The sequence below is a fragment of the Thunnus maccoyii genome, chromosome 12, assembly GCF_910596095.1.
Source record: "Thunnus maccoyii chromosome 12, fThuMac1.1, whole genome shotgun sequence".
Taxonomy (NCBI): domain Eukaryota; kingdom Metazoa; phylum Chordata; class Actinopteri; order Scombriformes; family Scombridae; genus Thunnus; species Thunnus maccoyii.
In genome coordinates this window covers 13,044,680-13,069,295 of record NC_056544.1, presented here as the reverse complement: position 1 = coordinate 13,069,295, position 24,616 = coordinate 13,044,680, and the positions used below count along the sequence as shown (strand labels likewise).

At 41.8% G+C, this 24,616-nt stretch overlaps 1 protein-coding gene across 1 annotated transcript in view; it reads left to right on the top strand.

Moving 5' to 3' along the window:
* The first annotated feature begins 956 nt into the window (after nt 1-956).
* Nucleotides 957-24,616, top strand: part of LOC121909204 (potassium/sodium hyperpolarization-activated cyclic nucleotide-gated channel 2-like) — a 37,687-nt gene continuing 14,027 nt past the window's right edge. The window contains exons 1-4 of the mRNA XM_042429651.1: nt 957-2,149; nt 4,483-4,906; nt 7,070-7,231; nt 15,451-15,669. Coding sequence (XP_042285585.1) covers nt 957-2,149; nt 4,483-4,906; nt 7,070-7,231; nt 15,451-15,669 — 1,998 coding nt within the window. The remainder of the gene's footprint in view (nt 2,150-4,482; nt 4,907-7,069; nt 7,232-15,450; nt 15,670-24,616) is intronic.

Sequence of the window (24,616 nt, the reverse complement as noted above, 5' to 3'; positions counted from 1 at the left end):
TTAATCATTTTGGCTGGTCAGCTGTTGAAAGAGGACGTGAAGAGCTTATTGATTACTCCCCAAAAACCTGCACCAAAAAAACCCTCCAAATACTTTGTTGTTTGGACTATTAACTTTAAATGCACAACGCTTTATCTGTATTCACAGTCCAAATTTATACAAGAAAGGAATTCAAGGAATATAAATTTAAAAAGTGCTTTGCTACAAAAACTGCAGAGAAGTGGAAGGTACCCTCAGGGACGTGAACCCACAACAGATCACCCAAAGGACCATGCACCTTTGAGGGGACATGTGTGACAATAAGTGCACCTTTAGGTAGACAAATAGTGGACTTGCACTGTAGACTTGCTGCTGTTACTGACTCTGCAGCCTCTGCAAGGCTGCCAGTCCTGATGCATCACAAATTATTTTAAGTTTCTCTCTCACACCAGCTGTGCTCCAGCTGTATGTCCAGTAGGGTGCGCTAAACACCAACTATGGGTCACATTCATTCAGGGAGGTTGTCATTGAAAACACCTTCTAAAACATATGACATCATTTGAGTTTTCATTAACACGTGGTAATTAAACTTTTGATGTTATTACTCATCGTGATTGACAACACGTTAGGCATCTATTTCCATGCGATTGTTGAGCTAGTTGATGCAATTCAAGCGTTAGGTCATGACTGAGAGGCCTCAGCTGGAAATAAACCTGAGCTGAATTAGGAGCAGCATAAGCATAATAGTTTAATGATATCTGACGCGGTCAAAGGGCTCATTTAGTTTGCTGCTGGAGCATCTCTGACACAATGACTAGTGAAAGTATAAGCGCAGTAGTTTGCAAAGAAGTCACGTCCACCCCTCCCTCTGTTCCCCTCTCCTTTCTCTCTCTCTCTCCCTCTCTCTTCTTCTTCTCCCCATCCTCCCTGTGTCTCTGATTGGTTTTCTCCAAAGATAATTGGAGGCAAAATTTGATATGCTCAATGTCATGGATAGGAATGAGGTTTCACCGGCGTCTGCTGCCACCATGAAAAAGAAGGCGGTGGGCGGCAGTGGATGCAGCCACATCAGCGCACCCAAAGCTTCCGCGTCCAAATGCACAAGAAGCAACAGCAGCCAGAACTGTCTGGACTCCGGTTCTCCCGGCGCACCGAGCGCTAAGCAGCCCGGTGTGGCCAGCAACGTCGTGATGGACGAGACGGAGGACGGAGAAGAGGAGTCCAAGTTTCAGCATCCGCGGTTGCGCCGAGCCGGGGGGAGCGGCAGTGGCGGAGGTGGAGGAGGAGGAGGCGGCGGCGGCAGTATTAGGATGAAGAACTTTACGCCAGGAGGGGGAGCCGCGTCCTCGGCTTCCAGGAGAAACTCCAACAAGGAGCCCTGCCTTATGCACACAGAGGACGCTCCTGCCGCCCCACGGCCCACTACTGCCTCCAGACCTATCGAGACCCAGACACCCTGTCCGGGCGATGCTGCCCAGCGCGGCGAGACCAGAAGAGTATCAGGGGCGGAGGCGTCGGCATCAGCGGTCGCGGTAGAGGTTTTAAACGCGACAACGGGTGATGGTTGCAACAGCGTCGCTCCAATTTCCAGCATGAAATGCAACAAAAACGGAGAATGCAGGAGGGACTCGGGTACCGGGAGCCTGCGCTCAATCATCTCCAAGCAGGAGAAGCAGACAGGAGGGTCGGGGAGGGCCGAGGACGGAGGGAGCGCCAAGCGAGGAGCCTGTAACTCGACCACCGCCAGCATGGACGGCTCGATCACACCAGGCGGGTCTCTAGCCGGGGGGCACGGAGGAGAGAGCGTAAACCCCGGCACTACCCCCGTGTCCAGCGGTGTCCCCGAGAAAAAGGACTCCAAGGTGTCCTTCTCTAACGCACCGAGCCGGAAAGCCTCGTCCTCTCTGCATGGCCCGACCCAGACCCAGCAGCCCAGGAACTCTGTCACTTTCCAGAAGCCGGAGGATGGACCGCCAATTGTGCCCGCCGAGGATGCGGAACCTCGGGGCAGCCAAGCCAGCTTCATGCAGCGGCAGTTTAGTAGTATGCTGCAGCCTGGAGTTAACAAATTCTCCTTACGCATGTATGGTAGTCAAAAAGCAGTGGAGAGAGAACAGGAGAGGGTAAAATCAGCTGGAAATTGGATTATCCACCCTTACAGCGATTTCAGGTAAGAGCTGGGGCTGCCATTGGTTGCACGTTGAAAGTCATGAGGGGCCCGTAAGGGTCCTCATTGTCATCTACAACTTTATAGTGAGTAACCACTGTGAGTCCACGGGAGCACATGCATGGTTATTGTTCAAGGCTACCGGCTGCTGATTTTTCATCTCATCCCTGATGATTGAATCTGTAGAGATTTGAATCGATGCATTGCAACGTGCTGCCATTAATCCCCCCCCCCCCTCCCCCCCAACAACCTGTTGTCAGGCAAATTGACTTTAGCAAAAGAGTGTCCTTTCAAGGTTGTAAACAAATCCTATTCCAGTCTGCATGTACAGTCTGGGATACTCAACAAGCCCGGCCTGCTAATACATCTCGACTTTTCGTGGCAGTATAAGCTCATATTTAACAAAGAGGACAGCGCTCTGACGCTAATTTGGGCTCATCTAAAATGCAATTATTATAAAGATCTGGCTATTACTCGTGGTAGTAGGTGATGCTCTGCGACAAAAAGCCGTGCTGACAGGATGTAGGCTATGTGTGTGTGTGTGTGTGTGTGTGTGTGTGTGTGTGTGTGTGTGTGTGTGTGTGTGTGTGTGTGTGTGTGTGTGTGTATGCGATGCACTCAGTAATGGAATGTCACCTTGAGCCAAGTGTGCGAAAACCTCAAGCATGCTCACTGGAGACATATCCGCCTGTACGACTCCCCGGATCCTGCATTTTAATGACGGACGCGCTCTGTTTATCGTTCAAATACCCGATAACCTAAATGAACGTCCAGAAGCTATTTTGTCAAACACATATTAAAGCAAATCTGCATGACAGGAAGGCTCCTCGTGACCCGGTATTGATGCATTAGCCTCTACGGCTTTTTATTCGACATGTATCAGTCGCTGAATTGCATTTGGATCAGAAAATCAGTCGATTTTCCTCTCGGCTGGGCTGCTCGGTTTCAGCACCACAAGGAGCGGACAGCTCCCGTCTCATTTGGAGTCGACTCGCGCTCTTCTACCTTCACCCCCCCCCCCCCTTCACATCGGCTACAGCGCCATTCATGTTTGGCCCATTTGTATCACATATCGCCGAGTCAGTAGATCACTGAAGGCTAAACTTGAGACACGTATTCAACAGCAGAGACGTCATTTGAGCACTTTAGAGACCTTTCTTTACCACGCCACCTCCCACACGGCGAGAAGCTGAAGCTGCCCCGATGTGATCCTTATGCTAATTAATGCTCAGTTAAAGCAGCAAAGTTGCTGTAAACATGATCACCGGGGCGGTTATTGTTGTTGCCGTGAAGTGCAGGAGTCAGAGCTTGTTGCATAAGTCGCAGTGTAATGACTCAGCGCTGCACCTGTCCTGCAGAGATTCCTCTGACGGGCTCAAACCTCACTACCTTGACTCTGTCTGTCCCATTTACCAACCTGCCACATCACTACTGCCACTGGTACCCATGTGTACTGCAAGGTCAATATGAGCTCCAAAGGCAGTCCTATAAATTAACCCATGGAGACCACAGACATTTGATAGTACTTCATGACATTTTATAATTTGACGAGAATTGCTTATAAACCTGATTTTGAACTGATGACATTCAGAAGTCCATACAGAAAATGATGAACATTACTTCTGTTAAACATGCTCTTAAGTACAATGGATTTTCATAAGCTGTATGTCTGTGATTGGTGTTGATAGTACTTTATACACAGCACTACCCTTCCCAAATCCCAAAAATGTGTATTTGGATTTCTCCTATTGCAGTTTCACAGTTTTTTCATATGACACCTAACGGAGATCGACCTCTCTGGGGTCTAATTTACCCCAAACATAAGTAACATCACTGATAACACAGTGTGAATTTCTTCTGTCTGTGAATGATTTTTTTTTTGGCAAAAAAAGGAATGTATATTAGTTAATGCATAACCCAGTAACATAATCAGTCCTAGATTAGAAAAACAACCATATGACAGGGAAACATCATCAGCCATGATTTTAAAATGTTTTTTACTCCAAGGTGAACTCACATGACCATTGAATGACATTATTTCTTTTGTTGCATTATTTGATGTAAGAATGCAAAATGCATATCCAATGATTATGTTATATATAGTGCATGTCAATCAAGGGAAAAGTAAGCCCTGCACTTGGTTTACACTTTTCCATCTTGAGTTAGGAAGTCTCTTGAGCCTATTGGCTTTCCACAGCAACTCCCTTTTCTCTGACTCTATTTTTGTCCTCCTCTCCCCCTTTTTCCCCATCCTGTACACACACACACACACACACACATCCATGTAAACACACTGTCATGTACACACCACAACCACACACACACATGCCTGTTAGGTTCTACTGGGATTTCACAATGCTGCTGTTTATGGTGGGCAACCTGATCATCATCCCCGTGGGCATCACCTTCTTCAAGGATGAGACCACGACGCCCTGGATCATCTTCAACGTGGTCTCCGACACTTTCTTCCTCATGGACCTGGTGCTCAACTTTCGCACTGGAATCATCATCGAGGACAACTCGGACATCATTTTGGACCCTAAAACCATTAAGAAAAAGTACCTAAAGACTTGGTTCATTGTGGACTTTATCTCCTCCATCCCAGTGGATTACATATTCCTCATAGTGGAGAAAGGGATCGACTCGGAGGTGTACAAGACTGCTCGAGCCCTGAGGATCGTCCGCTTCACCAAGATCCTAAGTCTTCTGAGGCTGTTGAGGCTCTCCAGATTAATACGATACATTCACCAATGGGAAGAGGTAAGAACATGCATATTATGACACCTAATTGTCCATGAGTAAATATTATATTAACTCCAATCACACCACTCCTATCCACAGAGGAAGAAACACCCAATCTTGTCGGTGATAAAAGGCCACTGATTTGCCTCCAATATGCTGATGTTGGCTCGTGACCAAACCAACAATCTGCCTCTCTGTCTGTGAGCAGCTCTGCTCCGAGTGGCCTGCTCTCCTCCGTCTGGAGGCTCAATATTAATGTTCTCACCTGCCACCTGGTGAGAACTGTATAATGTCAGCAGGATGTTTGAGCTTTAACAAACTTTGCATTCTAATTACTGCTATTGTCACACAAGCCACCCCGCCAACCCCCCCACTCCGTCTGCCTGTCTGACCTGGCATTCCCACAGGCAGCATCAGGCGGCCTAATAAGCAGCCTATTACCGGGGCAAACACAGTTAATCAATTAAGGCACCAGAGGAAGAGCAGGTGGGGTAAAGGGGTGATGATAATATGCAGCACTAGGGGGCTGTTGACTACAATTATATATGTCACTAATTGTTCGTTTATAGGAATTGGGGAGGTTAGGTAAGCAAACAGACATTTCCTCAGGTGAGTGACTGGCAGTATTTGAAGGTGAGGATGGGAGCTGTTGCCAGGTAGAGTCCCTGCTTCGTGTAAAGTGAACTCCACGAACCAGTCCTGCCCTCCCTGGCCATTCGGCTTTATTTACTCTCCGAGGGATGCACTTTGTCGAGGCCCACGCTCCAACCTCTCCTCAGACTCCTTCCTCAAACGCAGGAGAGCAGCCCGGGAGACATGAGGTCCAGCGATGTCATGAGATCACTCGACTTTTCGTTTATGACAGTATTTGCAGCCTGGTGTTGGCATTTTGCAGTGGTGAGCAGTGCAGTGGGGCTCGGCTGCTCACTTGACCTTTGGATAATTGGATTTCTGAAGATATGATGTGATTCACACACACACACTCACAGTGGTGCATGATGGGAAGTGATGCTTGGCATGCATGGAGAATGAGAGCGGAGATTTGGTGAAGAGTGAGACACTGACGCAGGCGATGCCCGGCTCAAACGCCTGTCTTCTCCTCACTCCATCATTGATATCAATCATCGGTTATTTTTGGTTGGAGCCCCAAACTGCTCTCAGTTCCTGTAACTTTCTTTGAGCTCTCCATGGTGCTGAACTCCTCCATCAGCCGACATAAGACAGTTTCTCTCATCTATCCCCAGTAAAAAAAGAAATGACAAATTACTTAATTTTATCAGATTGATAAAAACTGACAGTGAAAAACCCATAAAGGTTAAAGCGGCATTTAAGAAAGATCAGCACATGTGATTCATGCCTAGTCCCATCCCTCATCACTCCCATCACAGAGTATCACTTCTCCCTCAGCTGCACTGAGTAAGAAATGACCCATTTCTCATTCCTTCATTGTAGTCTGTATCAGACACGTGTTGGCTGTTCTTACTATGAAAAGCAATGTGATTCCTATGGATTTAGACCTTCTACTGTAGACATCATTGTTGTATTTAAACAGCCATAAAACTGTTAAGCAGCATCAAAGAGTTTCTTTGTTGAAGTCAGTCAGGTGAAAGATGATTGGCTTAAGTACGGTGACTGAGAATGATTGATGTGTGAGACGACATAGACTATCACTTGTTAAGGATCATGATGGTCCCTGTCCATCACTCTGTGAGTTTCGACGTGTGTATGTGTACGTGTCTGCACATGTGTTGGCATGTCTGTCTGTGATGTTAGTGTATCAGTGTGCCTGCAGGCTTGCGTGAGTGTTTTGTGTATGTGACTGGACTTTGTGTGCGTGTCAGAGCTCTGATTGATGTCATGTATCTCTGTGTAAAAAATGTCTTGCCTGCTCCTGCTGTGTTTGATGTGGGACTGATGGGAACCTGTCTACCCTACTCATTAATCAAACTTGGTATGATCCAAAGGAGATGGTGGAGCTGAGTGGGAAGCCAATTCTATGCCTGAGATATGAATTCAAAGTCTAAAGTGTTTGACAATTATGAAATTTGGTGAAAGTCAAAATACAACTACAATATGAAGTATTCTGTCTTTCTTTAATTAAATCCAAAATATTATTTGTTTCCACAATTCCCAGCCAAGTTTTAACTCCCTCTGTGTGTCTGTCTTGTTGTCTTGCTCCAGATCTTCCATATGACCTATGACCTGGCCAGTGCGGTGATGCGGATCATTAACCTGATTGGTATGATGCTGCTGCTGTGTCACTGGGACGGCTGCCTACAGTTCCTGGTTCCAATGCTGCAGGACTTCCCCTCAGACTGCTGGGTGTCCCTCAACAAAATGGAGGTATATATGTGTCATGTCTGGGAATCATGCCTGCGCATAACGAGCGCACACTTCACACTGGAACTGGATTTGCATCTTGTATTCGGAGTTGACTGGGAAGGAGCCAATCGGGGTCACAGAATATCGATCAAAGTGTCTGACTGTCATCAGAAAATATTGGCTGAATGTCAATCAATGTTTTGTGACCATGATCGACTCTTTCATGTCTTTCCTAAAACAGGATAATCCAGTGAGGATGTTGGGAGAAGGAAAGCCTGATTTTTTTTGCATCTGAAAGAGCTTAGTTTGATTTTAATGAGCAGAAAATGTGCTCATGTCCTTACCAACCCACCTTTGTTGACTGTTAAATTAGCTTGGCATCAGGAGAAATAGTTGTTTGGTAGTACTGGCAGAGAATCAGTCATTCTTCAAAGACTGACTTTTCCTTTTAAAGTGTAAACTGTAATAAATATGTGCATTCAAAAAAACGGAGGCAAGGTTAGCAGGGATAGTTATATTTACTGTCATTTGGATCAATATGGTCCACTTAAAAAAAAACAAAAAACTGAGCACTGTACTATTTTGAGAACCATTATTAGCCTAAGTGATCTCTGTTGCAATTATGCTATTACTGAGTCAGGATAAGTGTTTGTTTCCATCAAATTAAGAAAATTACTCATATCACCAGACACAAAAAAACAACCGTAGGATACCAATGAAGAAGTGGTGACAAAAGAAACCAGAGAGATTTAAGCGTACCTCTAGATCCCTCCGTGCCTCTTCCTCAGCCTGGTGGGTGATGACAGGAAAGATAAAAGGGGAAAAACAGAGGGATATAGCTGGGCAGCTGGGCTCTTTGTTGCTACGTCTCTCTCAGAGAGATAAAAGCTGGTTGTTTATAGGTCTGTCTGTCAGCCTCGCCTTTTACCGAGCAAAGGGAGACCACACTAACCCAGCCACAAGGCACAGGTCCAAATGGAGTTTTAAACAGATTGGGTCCCGCTCCACAACAATGTCAGGGCTTGCCGTGGCTGCTTGTAAATTTCAGATTTGAAATATTTCCTGGATGACAGCTCTTGTTTTTATTGCTGAACAAAAGTAATTCAAATTAAAACAAGTTAATGTCATGATGAGAATAAATATCCTCTCTTCCTTGTTGGTAAAAGGAAAGGGATTCCTTTCTATTTAATGTGTCGTATGGGGTCACGCTGCAATTTTACTGATTCTGTCTTGTAGAGCTGGGTGACATTGACAAAATCATATATCACAACATGATCTCAGTATCAATATTGTGGGAATATTCTGGGTCTGATGAATGGTACTTTCATTAATCAGAATTAGCAGTTGGTGACACGATCTCCAGGAAAAAAAAAAAATGTATAACGATGGTAGAGATTGAGGCATTTTAGTCAGCTAAAACTATCAAATATGTTGATGAAGTTGTTTCATATTGCTGCACTGTGACCTCTAAGAGAACATTTCAGCTACAGCTACCAGTACACAGAGAGTTTCACCAGAGCAGGTGTGTCCACTTTCCCCAAGATTGACTCTAACCATAAGTCTTTGATGTTATAGACCGTTAAAAACTCAGTTTGCTTTAATTACATCATTCAACTATTTGCTCTTCCTCTGAAATACACGCACAACCCTCTGTATAACAAAGCAAAGGTAGATTTGAATCCATGTATAGTTGAATTAAGACAAAAAAAAAAAACAAATAGCAAAGCTGAGAGATGCATTAATCTATTATTATCGTAAAAATCATATTGTGATGCGCCCCGATAGCCTACTGGTATTGTCTCTATATACCTATAAATGATATTAGATAATACATTAGATAGATAAATTAGACATAAAATTAGATTAGATAAATTAGATAATACATTATCTAATAAATATCAGATAAACTACATATGAAGCAATTATATGGCACAAAATATGGAATTTTCTTAACTTCCCGTAGGCCTATGTATAAAATCAAATTTATGGGGTTGTGCTGACCTTCCCTGACAAGCACTTCAAGCCTAACAGCCACAGTGTCAAGAAATTATGAAACTTGAATCAGCTATGCTTCTTTAAACTTACATGACACACTGGAGGACAACCTTGTGCTGCGTACAGTTTGAAGTCCAGGATGATGAAGTTTGGGGCTGACAGGCCACTGACTCTTCCATTGCTTTCTCCTTCTGTGTAATCAAAGTCCCCAGAGAGCCGTCACTCTCAAACTAAAGAGCTGCTCTGGCGTGGTGCTGGCTGCCTACAGCCACCTGAGACCGCCCCCCTATTGAGTGGCTGACAACTTGTAACATTAGCCATAGTGTTGCATCCAGGCCATCCATCAAGCCTCACACCCTACAGTGGCTCCGGTGGTGTGGGGCCCACAGGCGGGACCCATGGAGGGCGTTGAGAACACTCTGTAACTCTGGTTGACATCCACCAACCAGTAATTGGATTCAGTAGAACTTGTAATACCTCAGGGAACATAGGTTGTATTTTTGCAGTACAACACAACTTCCATCCATTAATTTCATTTAGATTATATTTAGCTTTATGCAGCCTTGTCAGTTGCAAAGTTAATTTTCATGGAAGAATGCGGTTTGTTGGCTGCGTCGGTGGAGTACAGAGTTGACTGGGTAATAATAGTGACAGCAGTGCTAACTGACAGAAACAGGGTGTGTAGTTTCCTCTCTGTAATTACAACGGTGTGTGTATCCATCCCTTACTGTACACACACCACAGAGAAACGTCTCACTCCTATCATCCCCTACTGCCATCAGCAACATGGGAGATAAGCCGGTAATCACTATGTATGGTGTTAAATCACTTTATTTACTCACCTCACCTAAGTTGACCAAACAGTATTATGGGTCCACTGATGGGTGCTGCAAATTTGATTTGAACTACTCGCCAGGCCTGTAAAAGAATATAAACATGAAAAGTGAAAGCTGCTGCCCAGTCTCTGTAAATGGACAAGAAATTAGGTGATGTTTGTTTCCTGAGCGAGGAGAGGAAAGGATGCGATTATCTCGGCCCCAGAGGAAGTAAGGTGTTTTTGTTAAGAGGGATCTTGTGGTGCTGAGTGCAAGCAAGAAGTACTGCTCCTGCACTTAGATTTTACCCTTGTGTTTATAAACTAGTCACGTAGAAGTGCAAATGAGGTTTTTTTTTTTTGCCATTACAACAATGTTGTTAGGAGCTCATAGTGCCACAGGGCAACATTCAACACAACATACTACAAATAATAACATAAGAACATTTTAAAATACACATTAAGTATCATAAATATAAAAGATAAGCTTAAAATGATATACCTTAAAGTGGTTTGTGATTCAGAAGTTAAATAACTTAAATATGTAAAAAATGGTCAACACATCATAAATAATTACAAAGACAACCATGAACTGAAAAACACAATGTACCTTAAAATGTCAAAGGTCTAATAGGAGTCTAATAGCCTTAATGTTTATATTGTCTTTTTGTCTGCTGCACTGCTCTTCCTAATTCATATTTGGCTGCTCTATACATATGTTATCTTCACTTTTGAAAGCAGCTTTTTTCAAAACAAATATACCAGCAAATCAAAGCCAAAATGTCCTTTTCAAATTCAGTGATGCTTTCCACAGTGGCGATCATCTCATCTTAGGAAGGAAGTTTCCTTGAAGATTTCCTCATAATAGAGAAGAGGTTCAAAGCAAATTTAACATCCTCCAGATTGTTGCTAAACTGTGAAATACAATATAATTCATCAAAACTTTACTGAAAGGGCAAATCCACTGATTTTGTCTTGTTTTAAATGTCTTCTGTTTCTCTGGAGGGAGCTTTCTAAAGTCTGAGAAAATAACCTGGATGATGTCATTAAGGTTATCTCAGCTTGGGCTTCGAGACTAAAAATTCTAACAACAAAACCCAACGAAAAACCAAAAACTGCGTTACAACTTGAAGCACAGAGTTTTAAAAATGTAGACATTTAACAAGCATTGAAAACATACATCATGAGAGTGGGTGACTTATTTGCTTTCTTTCATTGAATTAAATGAGAAGATCGATATCACTCACTCTATATTACTCATGTCTATACATTAAGTGCTCGGCGGCAATTAGCTTAGCTTAGCATAAAGACTGGAAACAGTTGGCTAGACTCTCTCCAAAGTTACAATAAGATACACCCACCAGTACTTTCAAAGCTCACTCAGTTCAGTTTTAAATATTGCAGGGAGGAATAATACAAGCGGAAACAGTGAGATGTTAGACATTGAGCTGCAGACGATGGGCTCTTAGTGAGTTTTCTGTAAACCAGCACACCTATAACACGTCATCAAGGTAAACAACTTCTTTTAAATTGTTATGCTGTAACAAAAATAAAAAATCCCTATTATTAAAATGTTGTATCCTGTTGTTTAATACGCACACAAACAGAAATGTAAAAAAGGCAAGTTGTGACTTTACAGAGAGTTAGCTATGCTAGCTGTTTCCCCCTTTATGCTAAGCTGAGCTAATCAATCCCTGGCTCTAGCTGCATACTTGCACAGGAATGAGAGAGATGTTCTTCTCATCTCTGCAAAAAAAAGCAAATAGGCATATTTCCCAAAATGTAAATTAGGGTTTAAATGAATGAACTCAAACCATCTACACCAGTCCAGGCAGCCATAACATCACATTGGGTGAAATATTGAGGAACTCTCTCCTTTTGGCCTTAAAATGAACTGCCTTGGGACAGATGATGCTTTGCCTTCCTAAGCTGGAATAAACAAACATATTTCACTGTCCGCCCTGCAAATCATAAAGAGAGCTCCCTCACTGAGAGACAGAGAGAGAGAGAGAGAGAAAGCTGACTGTATAATAAACTCAGATAAGCCATTGTAAACTAAACCGGTGTGTGTTTGACAGTGCCAGACCAGAGGCTTTGTGACATGTGTGTCGATTATCTTTTGGTATTTGTCCAGCTTATCGGCCGTCGGACACGCATAGTAATTGGTCCTTCAGTGTGATATAACTCAAATTTTCCATTATCTGCTTCTTTTGGTCTCTGCCTTGTCTTCCATCCCTGCACCTATCAGTCCCGCACAGAGCCTCCGTCCTTCACTGGTGCAGAGAGGTGTGAACGGATGAGACTAGTAAGAGGGCAAAAGTTCATCTTTTGTGTGGGTCTTTGGGTGCACTTTTAGTCATTTCTCAAGGGATGTCAATGACAGTCCGTCCATCACTTTGGTCCAGACTGAAATATCTCAACAATTATTGGATGGATTGCTATGAAATTTTATACAGATTTTACTTTTCACCACAGTTTGAATCCTAATGATTTTGCTGATCACCTGACTTCTCCTCAAGCGCCACCATCATTCACTTCAAAATTAGCCAATGTTAGCACGCTAACATGCTAAACAATGCTGGTAACAGTGGTAGACACTGATGAAAACACTGCTGATGTTAAACTGACGTAAACTGCACAGAAATGACAACCAGGCCAGTAAAATACATGTTATAAATAATTTGTACTTTATGTCTAAATGTTCAGAAAAAATAAAGACTGTATTTTTTACATCTCTCTAGCTCAACACTAGATATGATCTCACAAGTGACTTAACATAGTGACTTAACATAGTGTCTGCTGACACCGTCCTCACATAAATGAACCACTGTATGTAATACTACCACATATATTTCTTAACACTTTAATGCTCCTGACATGATAAACACCTCTGATAAATGTTGCCAAAAATCTTTATTCATGACTAGGCAGTTATTACAGTTACATCACTATGACTGCTTTTAACTTTTATCTGTCGTTTAGTTTTTTTTTTACAATGAGCATTACAACCTCAGGCTTGTTTCTTACAATGCGCACACATCCTGAGCCAAATGCTGTCACATTTTGGTGAGTAAATGTGTCATCTCTCGAAGGCACATAACTCACTTGCATGTAGTCGTTCTGTTTGGCAGGTAAAATTCCCGTTTGAGTGTGTTTGCGTGGTCTGCTACGCTGCAAGGTCGCAGCAGCATATACAAAGAGGTATTTTAGGAGAGCGGAGGATGAATTGAAAGCCCCTGCGTTATCAGCAAACTTCAAACAGACTATCTGCAGCTAATGCAGACGGTGATTACCACCAAACCTACAGACAGTTCCCAAACTGAAATCTCTCGGGAGGGCTGTTGAGACCTGTGAGGATATGGAGTCTCTCTCTCTCTCTCTCTCTCTCTCTCTCTCTCTCTCTCTCTCTCTCTCTTGCCTGTGCTATTTCAGAATCAAAGTGCTCATCGTTCATCTATTATTCAATCTGTTTCACTCTACTGTTTCTCTTTCTGTTTTCACATACACCATTTAGCCTCAGCCCACTTGGTGGAGCTGTATTTATTTTTGGAGTCTTCATTTTTTTCCAGCTTGTGACGGAGAAGTCCTCCTGTCGCTGTGGCCCTTTAATGTTGTGTCTCATGGATGAAAACAGATGTCTATACAGAGGAGATGTGCTACTTTGTTGTACCTGTAATTCTTTCCATTTTCTCTATATTGCATTATATTTTCATCATTGATTAATATATTATATTTTTTTGATAAACATAAATGTGTGTCACAGTGTCCCAGAGCCCAAAGTGATGTCTTCAAATTTCTTGTTTGTCTGACCAACACTTTAAAACCCCTAAATAGCTCATTTATAATCACGAAACAAAGTGAAAAGCAGCAAATACTCAAAACCAGAGACGTTTGCATTTTTTGCTTGGTAAATGCAGAAATATTGATCAAATCAATTGATTAATCTATCAAAACAATTGTCACTTACTTCTCTGACCACTGACTAATTGAATTAATCAACTCCTCACTGCTTCACAAAAACATACAGTATTTTTATACACAGTCATTACATTTGAATATGTGTATTATAAGGGGGCTGTTTTAGTAACTTGAAATAAGCTAAGCTGATGTTTAAAATATAATAGCAAATGCACTAATTGGCTCCTAATGCACTTCTATAAGATATCAGAGAGGATATGTTGATTGCCTTTGCTATCTAAGTGCAGACTGTAACCTCAGTGTACCACGGCACAAATTTAGAGTGTGTGTGTGTGTGTGTGTGTGTGTGTGTGTCAGGAGGCCATGATTTAAACTATTGTTTTTTTGTGTTCTTGAAACAGGGCTTTGATATAACATTATATAATAATGATGTAATGTGTTTCTTTTCTAGATGAATTTAAATACAACCAAAAAGACTGAAATCCAATCCCTACTTTTGGCTTTAGTTTTAATTAATTAGTATCAGCAGTGTGTTCAGGCCGAGGTCACCAAGGTCACAACTCTGTTCTGATAAAAGAAAGAAAAAGTGGGAAACAAAGGAAGCTTGGTGGACAAAAGTATTGGATCAATGAGCTTGTTCTCATTGCTCCTTCTTTCGTAAAGAAAGGAGTTTGGCACAATGTGATAGTGGAATAACACAGACCCAGTATTTACATTTAGAAAAGTATGCTGAATGCTAATTTTACATGTTCTTAGTAGAGCTGCAACGATTAGTCAATTAATCAGTTGCTCAAAAGAAAATTATTTGGTGACTATTTTGCAATCAATGAATCGTTTCAGTCATTTTTCAAGCAAAGATGCCTAAACATCGCTGGTTCTGGATTATGAAAAGAAGGATTGCTGCTTCTTTTTATATATTCATATATGATAGTAAATTAAACTTCTTGGTTTTTGGACTGTCGGTCAGATGAAACAAGCATTTTTAGGACACTACTTTGTGCTCTGGGAAGTTCTGATGGACATTTTTCCACTTCTTTTTGTCTATTCATAGACTAAACAATTCATTGATAATGGAAATAATCATTATGAATATGCCTCTTGATGTTTTTGTAAGTTACAGTCTGAGGTTTGTCCCTTCATGAAGTCTGGTGACCGGAGCCTCGCTGTCACTGTCTATAGCAGATTCCTGTTCACACAGCTCTGAAAGGGCATATTTAATGACCTCTCATTATCATTTCTCTCTGAGGAAATAATTTCCAAACCGTCTCTACTTTACTGATTAGGCCTCAAAGGATTCCCCTGATGTCGTTTCCACTTCCTCCTTGTTTCATTGTAATGCAACTCTGTCCCTCGAGTTCTCATTTGTATAAGTGCTATTCCATGACACGGCTGTCCCCAAAGCTTTTCTGCTGGGTCCCTACTCTCTGCTACCACTTGCCCTCAAAACATGTCGTTTTATGTAACCTTGATGTCTTTAACTGTTTGTTTATCTCCCTTTTTTCTCTCTCCGCAGAATGATACCTGGTCTGAGCTGTACTCCTTTGCTGTATTCAAGGCAATGAGCCACATGCTATGCATCGGTTATGGCCGGCAGGCCCCGGAGAGTCTATCTGATATCTGGCTCACCATGCTGAGTATGATTGTAGGAGCTACTTGCTATGCTGTTTTTATTGGCCATGCAACAGCTCTCATCCAATCCCTGGATTCCTCCAGACGACAGTATCAGGAAAAGGTGAGGGGCTTCATTAAAACAACTCTGTTCCATGTTCTCAACACTATTTCCTCTCAAGTAGCTCTAAGGTTGTTAAAATCATCTTACTCCTCACAGCCTGACAGTATCACAAACATTCTGTATCAGCTTGTTCCAGCTCTCTGTCGAAGCTATAAGATGTGAAGTATTCAAACCCAGGACGCCATGTTTGTTTATGGCTGCACCAAACCGTCAGATGGAAATATTCTAGATGTCTTGTGCATATTTTTTTACTCATTTCCCCCAAAATCAGTCAGACATATTTGGTATCTTTGAAAACTTTGGGATCCCCACTAGAATTTTTAATTTAATTTTGTGACTTTGAACACTGTTCGGCTACACAGCAGGAGTTTTGTACTCACGGAGCTGCTGACGTGTCACTGGGGTTGAAGAGATCAAATTTTAAAAAAAATGTCAGTGGATCAAAACAGTGAAAAAATCCACTTGCTTTCTCTTTGTTAGTCATTGGCTGATGCTTATTTTGCATTATTAAATATTTGCTGCTGATTAAATGGTAATTTATCAGGCTGCAGCCTCGTCTTTTCATTTATCTATAATGCAGGATTTGCATGCAACAGACGTGAACTTTAAAAAGTATAAAATGTGTACAAAAATAGATGTATTGTGGTGGAACAGCCTGACGTCACACCCAGACACTTGTGTAGGACATGCACGAGAAGGTGACCTTAATCACAAATCATCAGGTGCTGTTTAGCATATTATCATTAGATGGTATTTGTCTTTGACTATCTGACATCTTCTAAAAAACAGGGATGGGGATCAGAGGCGTGCTGAACAGTGCTGCAGCAGTGGCCTGTAGTGGTAACAGCGCAGCCTCTCTGTTTCCAAGCAGAGTCTTGCTGGCTGGGGAGCAGGGGGAGTGTTGCTGGCTTTCAGCAGCCAATCAGAGGCTGCGGGTGTGTTCGGCCAGGTAGAGCCACGTCGCCGGGGGCAGGGCGTATGAGGGGAGGGGGTAGCTGATGTGGGAGAGAGAGAGAAAGAATGAGACATAGAGAGAGAGAGAGTGTGTGTGTGTGTGTGTGTGTGTGTGTGATATGATGTCCCCTTGGGCAGCAGTAGAATTGATGAGGCAGCAGACCTGTGTGTCCTGCCAATGTCATCCTGAAGGTGACGTAAGCAACCATGGCTGCCTCTCTCTCTTTCTTTTGCCCTGATCACTCTCTCGCTGGCTCTCACTCTACCTGCACTCTGTCATCTTTTATGCGTCTTTACCCCCTCTTTACATTATCTCATCCCCTCTTTTCTCATCTCTCCTCTATCTCTTAAATATCTTCCTGTGATTTTTGCCTCTCCGTCTTGTTTCCTATTTGCCTCTTTCATTTATCTCCCTCCAAAACTGAGTATCTCTCCCTCTCTCTCTCTCTCTCTCTCTCTCTCTCTCTCTCTCTTCCCCTCTCTCTCTATCCTCTCCGGTGCTGATGTCCTTGAGAGGTGCAGTGCTACTGCTAACTGGCTGCTACAGGGAGCAAAGGGAGGGGGAGGGGAAACCTGTGGGAGACAGAAGGGCCTTGATGTCGACACAACTCCTGGTGCACTGCGAGATATTTGAACATTGTCTTTTTCACAGTGTTTGGAGTGTTTTTGTCAGCTTTTTGTCCGGCTAGCCTTATGTGGAACTCCTTATAGGTTTTCTAGAGGGGTACAAATTGTGTCCAATAAATGGTTTAGAAGACTACAATTCAGCAAGTTGAGTGTTTATTGTGTGTCCTGGATGATTGGAGTTAAAACTGGTTGTGTTTTATCTGTGGGTGAGGTGTGTCACCTAAATGAGCAACATGTCCAATAAAGAGATCCCCTTCTCCTGTTACTGGTGGTTGAAAGTTTAAATTTTCTGTTTTGAATCTGCACTACAAGCAGTCTGAACACTGTCTTATGTATTTAAGAGCTGTGATGAGAAGAAGATGTTTGTATAATCCTCAGTCTGAATTCAGTTTAAGGATAAATTGCGAACTGAAACATATCGTGAGTTCAAATGTTTGCTTTCACATCAGAAATTTGTTCATAATGTCACGTCTTCTGTGTGTATTCACTCACATTTAGACAGGCTCTTTTTCTAATGCATCCTCACCCTATCCCAGAATACATATGCGTATATTTGCTGAGGGAATAAAAGTACATTTTCCCCCAGAACCCTTTTTCTGACCAGTTGTCAGATTTTCTTTCTCTGCTGCAAAGTTAGTTTTTTTCTGCTGCTCTGTGAGGATTAGTATTTGAGCTGAAGATGTGTTTATTAAAAAAAAAAAAACCACGCAGAGCAGAAAGTGCCAGCTATGCCATTGAGGCTGATGCTGATGCCGCTGGGTGAATTCGCCACGCCTCCAGATAGGACTGTGAGTGACATTTTTAGCATTTGGAGAGTGTTAACAAAACAACTCTGCTGGCAGTCTGTTACAGCCCCTGCATGGCTCGAGCTAGCATTGTGTGGAGGTCTCCATTTCAGTACTGTTGGGCTTAGAATCCATGCAGGTTAAATTTAATCTGCTAAATGAAAATGAAATTGTAAATTTAGAGAAATTGGCTTTGGCAGTGTTGGTGCTGAGACCTGAGGGTTATTTATACATAGTAACAGTCCACACCAACACATAGCAGAGAGGCAGACAGACCAGCATGGAAAGAAGCAGTCTCACTTGTTCCAGCATCTGCAAATTCACCTTTATTACACTAAATCTGGCTTTGAGCTCTTGGAGATTCACATGCTAGAGTTCGTGTTTGTTGAAATGTGACAACCGAATTCAAAATCATAGAATTTGATGCACCCAAAAAAAGAGGTGTTTGTATTGTGCAGCAGAAACACTTCCTTCTTTTTTGGTGTGTCATATTCTTTGCTTTTGAATGTATGATCTTGACATCACCATCTTTCATTTTATACTGTGCCAGGTCGCTGGAAAATGCAGCGTTTACGGCCCCTCACACCCATGCTCCATGGTTTTACTTTGCCTGATTAGACCTCATCTATTGCTGCACTCATGTGATGTTGGCAGAATGGGAAGAACATGAAACCCTTTTGTTTCTCAGACTTGGGAGTGTTCACACATTATTCCAAGATGGTTACCCACACTGCTAACCTTGTAGCCACATGACTTAAATAGCCTAAATGAGCTACTTTTGCGGTGTTACATATTTGGAGCAGATTGTAACAAGTGAAACCAGATACAAACAAATGGTGTATGGCTCCCTTTTTAACTGAAATGATCTGAAACAACTGTATTAGTGTAATTATTGAGCACTGTGAGCTCATTTTGTTTATGAAAGGTGCAACATAACTAAGTTTGTAAGATGTAGCTCCCAGCAATGGTGGCTTTGCAGCCATTTTGCCAGCAGTCTGTTGACACTTGTAGTTCTGCAGCTCTTTTCACCAAGAGGGAGATGTTGTCACTGTTAGAAATTTTCAATATCTCAGACTCAGAATTACAACTAGGTGGGTAACACGAACGTACTTTCCAACTTCTACTACTATCGTCTGAACGATACAATGTGCAGATGCAATAACTTTAACCTGAGCAGAAATCTAATAAGCCAGAAGTGAAAACACCTCTGTGGGTGTGAACGGCCTGAATCATTTACTGAGCAGTGGTCAGTGTGTTTCACCATTGCTAGTTGTTTGCTGCTAGGTAAATAGAATAAATAGAAAAGCTCCACCTGTGCTTTTCCTGCTTTGACAAGTCAAAATGTCTGCTGTGAGAAGGGTCTATTTGGCAAATTCCAGATATAATAGTATAATAACCTTTTTCACAGCATACACTTTGACTTATCATTGTGGGAAAACCACAGGTGTTACTAATGACATTAACCAGCCAGCATGCACAATGCCAGGACCCTGAAACCGTAGCAGCTAAATGTATTCAGCTCTTGTTAATTTAATTATTTACACACAGCTTACACATGGCTTTTCCTACTGTGACATGTCAAAACGTCCCCTTTGAAAAAGGCCTATCAACTTAAGTTTTTTGTCAATATAAATTTGAGAAATGTTCATATAATTGGAGAATTTTAGTGAAAGATGTAAAATCAGCATTTCATGTGTCATAATTCAATATATAGGCCTATTCTACTCTAAGGAAACCCTGTATACCATCAAAAATACTGCTACTGTATACTGTGTATTTAGTCATTGTTTAATTTTAGTCAATATGTTAAATGATATGTCAATTAATTAAAGGGGACTCCCTTTTAACTCTTCGCAGATACACCTTTGCATTGATAATCAGCTCTTAGTGGCTTCACACGGGGTTTTACATTGAGTCAGTGCTCCTCTCTTGTAGTGGGAGACACTAATCTCAATCAGCGAGACAGAGAGCAGACTGTCTGGGCTCTTTCGCATGATGTGGCACAGGACAGGATACAAGATTGTTTTCTACCTTCTCCCCTGTCCTCCTCCTCTTCGTCTTAAAGCGGCTGCCACCATCAACAACAGTGATCTATCTATTCTTAGCCACACGGCTTGTTGCAGATCGCTCCAATTATCCAGAACCAGGCTGACTTTGCAAAGATAGTGGCTAAAGTGATTCCTTCACCAACGTCTATAACAAACACAGTGTCTCCTTAGTTGTGCCAAATGATATTCACTACTCTGGTAGAGAGTGTGTCTGATGTACAAACCCTTATCAGGAGGTCTCCTTTGGTCGTCACTCCCTTTGACTGAATTATAGGATTTTCAGTTTCCTTAGAAGCCTCATTTCATTTAATAAGACTTTGTACTACGTGAGACCCCACAGTGTGTTGTTCCTCCCTCTGTACACATCTCTGAATTGAAGAAAGACAAGACAAGCTCTGACTTACTGCTATCTGATTTTCTTCTCTTTGGTGAATGTGCTTCATAATATAATGAGGCGATTTAGCAGGGAAAGAAGTGAATGAATTATACATCCACATAGCTGTTTGGGATGAACCCGAATTAGAATTTCCAATGGAGAGAGTTTGTGGGATGAATGAGCAGAAGGAGAGGAGAGGAGAAGGAAGGGAAGGAGAGGAGAGAAAAGGAGAGGAAAGGAAAGGAAATGAAAGAAAAGGAGAGGAAAGGAAAGGAATGGAGAAGGGAATGATAAAAGCTAATAGTTATATTGGGTCACCAGTTAATGGGCTTAAAAGTAGAAAAAAGCAAAGTCAAAGACAAAACTCTCAAATCTCCCTCTGGATGATAAATTACAAAATGTAATCAGTTCCCAAAAATGCAGTTTCGATGACAAAATGTCAGCGGAGTGTTTCACTGCCACGCACACTGTCATCAAAGTGACAGAAAATGGATGTCATTTTCACTCTTATTTGGGTGTTTGTCAGTCCCCTCTGGGTGCTGTGACGCACCAGCCAAATGCTTGCCCCTGGTGACACTAGAGAGATTGCAGGTCTGCCTGGTGATGATCGATACGGCGCATCGTGACATGGCTCTCAAAGTCAAGTCATTAAATGCTACCATCTTGGTCCAATCAGATAAGCTTTTGCTGCCTCATTCATTCAGACTTAGTCACTATCCACCGGCATGAGTTCCATGTCTAACCACAGCTGCTCAGTTGCTGCATCTCAGCGGGGGAGTGTAAGGTTCCACTGCGCTACCAGAGTGCCCCACACCTACACTTTGTTCACAATCAGCACTTCCATCCTATGAAAGGCACACCAGCTGCAGCGTTAGCTTTGACGCGTCAGATAAAGAGTTGTGACACAGGGTCAGCTCCTCAGGCCACGCTCCATCTGCAGATGTCAGGAAGCAGAGTCACTCATGCAGGTGAGACTTTGTGTTGCGTAACTCCATCAGAGCTGTGCAGCTGCCCCCACCAAGGAGAGTTTTTCTTATGTTGAATAATTCAGATGTTGCATGTTTGGGTTATTTATTATGTTTATGTTTATGGCAGAAGGAAGCATTGCATTTTCTGGGCATAGTGACAATACGTTTAATGCCTTTTAGTGCAGCACAGTGTGGAATCATGATATTCCAACATCCTCTCTGCAATAACAGTATGTGGTGTGACGTTAAACCTATAAACAGTGCAGAAAATATTCATTTAAATTATTTTTGAATTTGGAATAGAACAGGGATTATCTTTTAGCACCTGTTGTTCCTCCTGTGAGATGCTAGCACTATACCCAACCATTACAGAGTTCTATGAAAACTTTAAATGCACACTAAAAATCACTGGGTTCAAATTTTACCCAATTTGGGTGAATATAGCACCAACACAACAGTGGGTTAATGTTACCCAGAAAGCTACTCAAGACAAGGGGTTGTTTTGACCCAGTTTTAGTGGGTTTTTTTTAAATTTTACTGTTGGGTTATTCACCCAGACTGAGGCTTGTTATAATCTACTATATTCTTTTTAAACTTAAATGTCACAGTTTGTTATATATTGTTAATAACTTGTGTATCTTTTGAATGTCATACGTTCAAAAGGTCAGCACTAGGGCCTTTAAATAATCCTTGAGCGCCTCCTTGTGGACAAATAAAATAGCCTGTTTCAGTAGGTTAATTTCTGCGCCACCATGTAGCTAAGTATCAATTAAAGCCTTAGCCAATCAGGGAAGGACACCAATAACTGTTGTATTAATCAATCAATCAATAAATCAATAAATCAATCAATCTTTATTTATAAAGCACATTTGTGGCTGTAGCCCAGTGTGCTGCACATGACCAAAACACAACACGACAAAAACAAAAGCAAACAAACAGAGGTGAGCAAAGGCACAAAAGAGCAAAACAACAAATAAAAGCATGAAGCAACAATAGATGAATAAAACAACAAATGACGTGGCACCTTAAGTAAAAGCCAGGTTAAAAAGATATGTCTAATCTTTTTAACCTGTCTTTTAAAAATGTCCACAGAGGTGAGTCCCTCAGATCCTCAGGCAGACTGTTCCAGAGACTAGGGCCACAGTGGCTAAAAGCTGTGTCCCCGTGTGTTTTTGTTGAAATCCTTGGGATGACTAGGAGGCCAGCTGCAGAGGATCTGAGGGCTCTGAAAGCATGTCTGTGAGATAGGCTGGTGCCAAACCATTCAGTGATTTAAAAACTAGTAAGAAACTCTTAAAATATGATGATGGCAACCAATGCAATGACTCTAAAACAAGTGTTATACATGCTTTCTGTCTTGTCTTCGTCAGTACTCGGTCTGCTGCATTCTGAACAAGTTGTAGGCAGCCAACAGCTTTTTTAGGTAGACCAAGCATTGAGAGCATTGCAATAGTCAAGCCTAGAGGTTATAGAGTATGAATTAGTTTTTCTGTGTCAGCCTGAGAGAGAAATGGTCTAACCTTGTCAGTGTTTCTAAGATGATAAAAGGACACATTGGTGACATTTCTAATGTGTGCCTCAAAACTGAGGTCAGAATCAAGGTTTTTGACCTGGTCCTTCATATGAAGGGCTAATGACTGAAGGTGCACAGACAGTTGCTCTCTCTGGGCTTGTGCCCCAAATATTATGATCTCTGTCTTGATTCAGCTATAGGAAGTTGTAGGACATTCATACATTTATGTTATATATACATTGCACTAACCTATAAATGGGGCTAAAATCATCTGGGGATACAGAAATGTATAGTTGGGTGTCATCTGCATAGCTATGAAACTCTGAAATTTTAGGCTTTCTGATGGCATATAGAGGCTAAAAAGGACTGGACCTTAAATAGAACCTTGCAGGACCCCACGGGTTATGTCTGTTTTCTCTGAGGAGTAGTCACCCAGGGAAACAAAAAACTCCCAGCCAGTCAAATATGATCTAAACCAGCTTTCCATTCCTGAGAGACCAACTCAGTTTTCACGTATGATTTCATGGTCGACAGCATCAAAGGCCGCACTGAGATCTAGGAGAACCAGGACTGAGAGCTTATTTGAATCAGAGTTAACTATTATGTCATTCACCACTTTAATCAATGCAGTCTCTGTGTTGTGGTGGGCTCTGAAACCTGACTGAAAATTCTCAAAGATATTGTTGTTTTTAATGATTTATGGTGATTTGAAGTATTTACCTGTTCAAGAACAACATTTTCTAAAATCTTACGTAAGAAAGGAACGTTTGATATAGGTTGGTAGTAAGAACTGAAGAATCTATATTACTTTTTTTGAGAAGTGGTGGAAGGTGCCTGTGAACAAAGAGTGGTTTACAGTACATCATTCCTCTGACAGGAAGTTAAAAGCAGTTTTAAAAAAATGGGGTAGGTATGGGTTCAAGAGAGCACCTAGAGGGTTTTAATTCAGAGACCACCTTTCTAATCACTTCTGTATCCACCAGAGTATAAGAGTGCAAAGTATATCGACACTGCTTAGTGCTTTCTAAAACATTATCTGACCTTGTCTGATTAATATGCATTCTAATTGTTGTTATCTTATCTCTGAAAATTCACTGCACTTAGTATTTGAGAAAACAAGCACTGGGGCATGTAGAAGTGGGATTTATTAGTCTGTCAATGGTCGTAAAAAGGACCCTAGGATTGTTTTGACTCTTATTTATGAGTTTAGAGAAGTGAGTCTGTCTGGCATTTCTCAGCGCCTTATTATATTCTGAAAGGTGAGTAGAATATTATAGTGGATCTGGAGTTTACTTTTCCTCCATCTACGCTTGACTTTTCGACAATTTCTTTTAAGTTTGTTAACAGTTTCATTTTTCCATGGTGGCTTACATTTTAACCAGGTTTTTTTAGTTTTAGTGGTGCAACAAGGTCAATTGTTGTCCATAATTTTGTATTAAACTCATTTACAAGGGAATCAATAGATGAATGGAGAGTTTGCAAGGACAACATATTCATATGCATATTGAAACTTTCAGCCACTTCAGGTGTAAGATGTCTTTTCTTTACAGTGAGTTCAGCATTAACCTGAGTCATGGGCACTGCCACACTAAATTCAATGCAATAATGATCAGATAGAGCAACATCTCTAATTGATGACATTTCAACATTTAGCCCGTTACTAACTACCAGGTTTG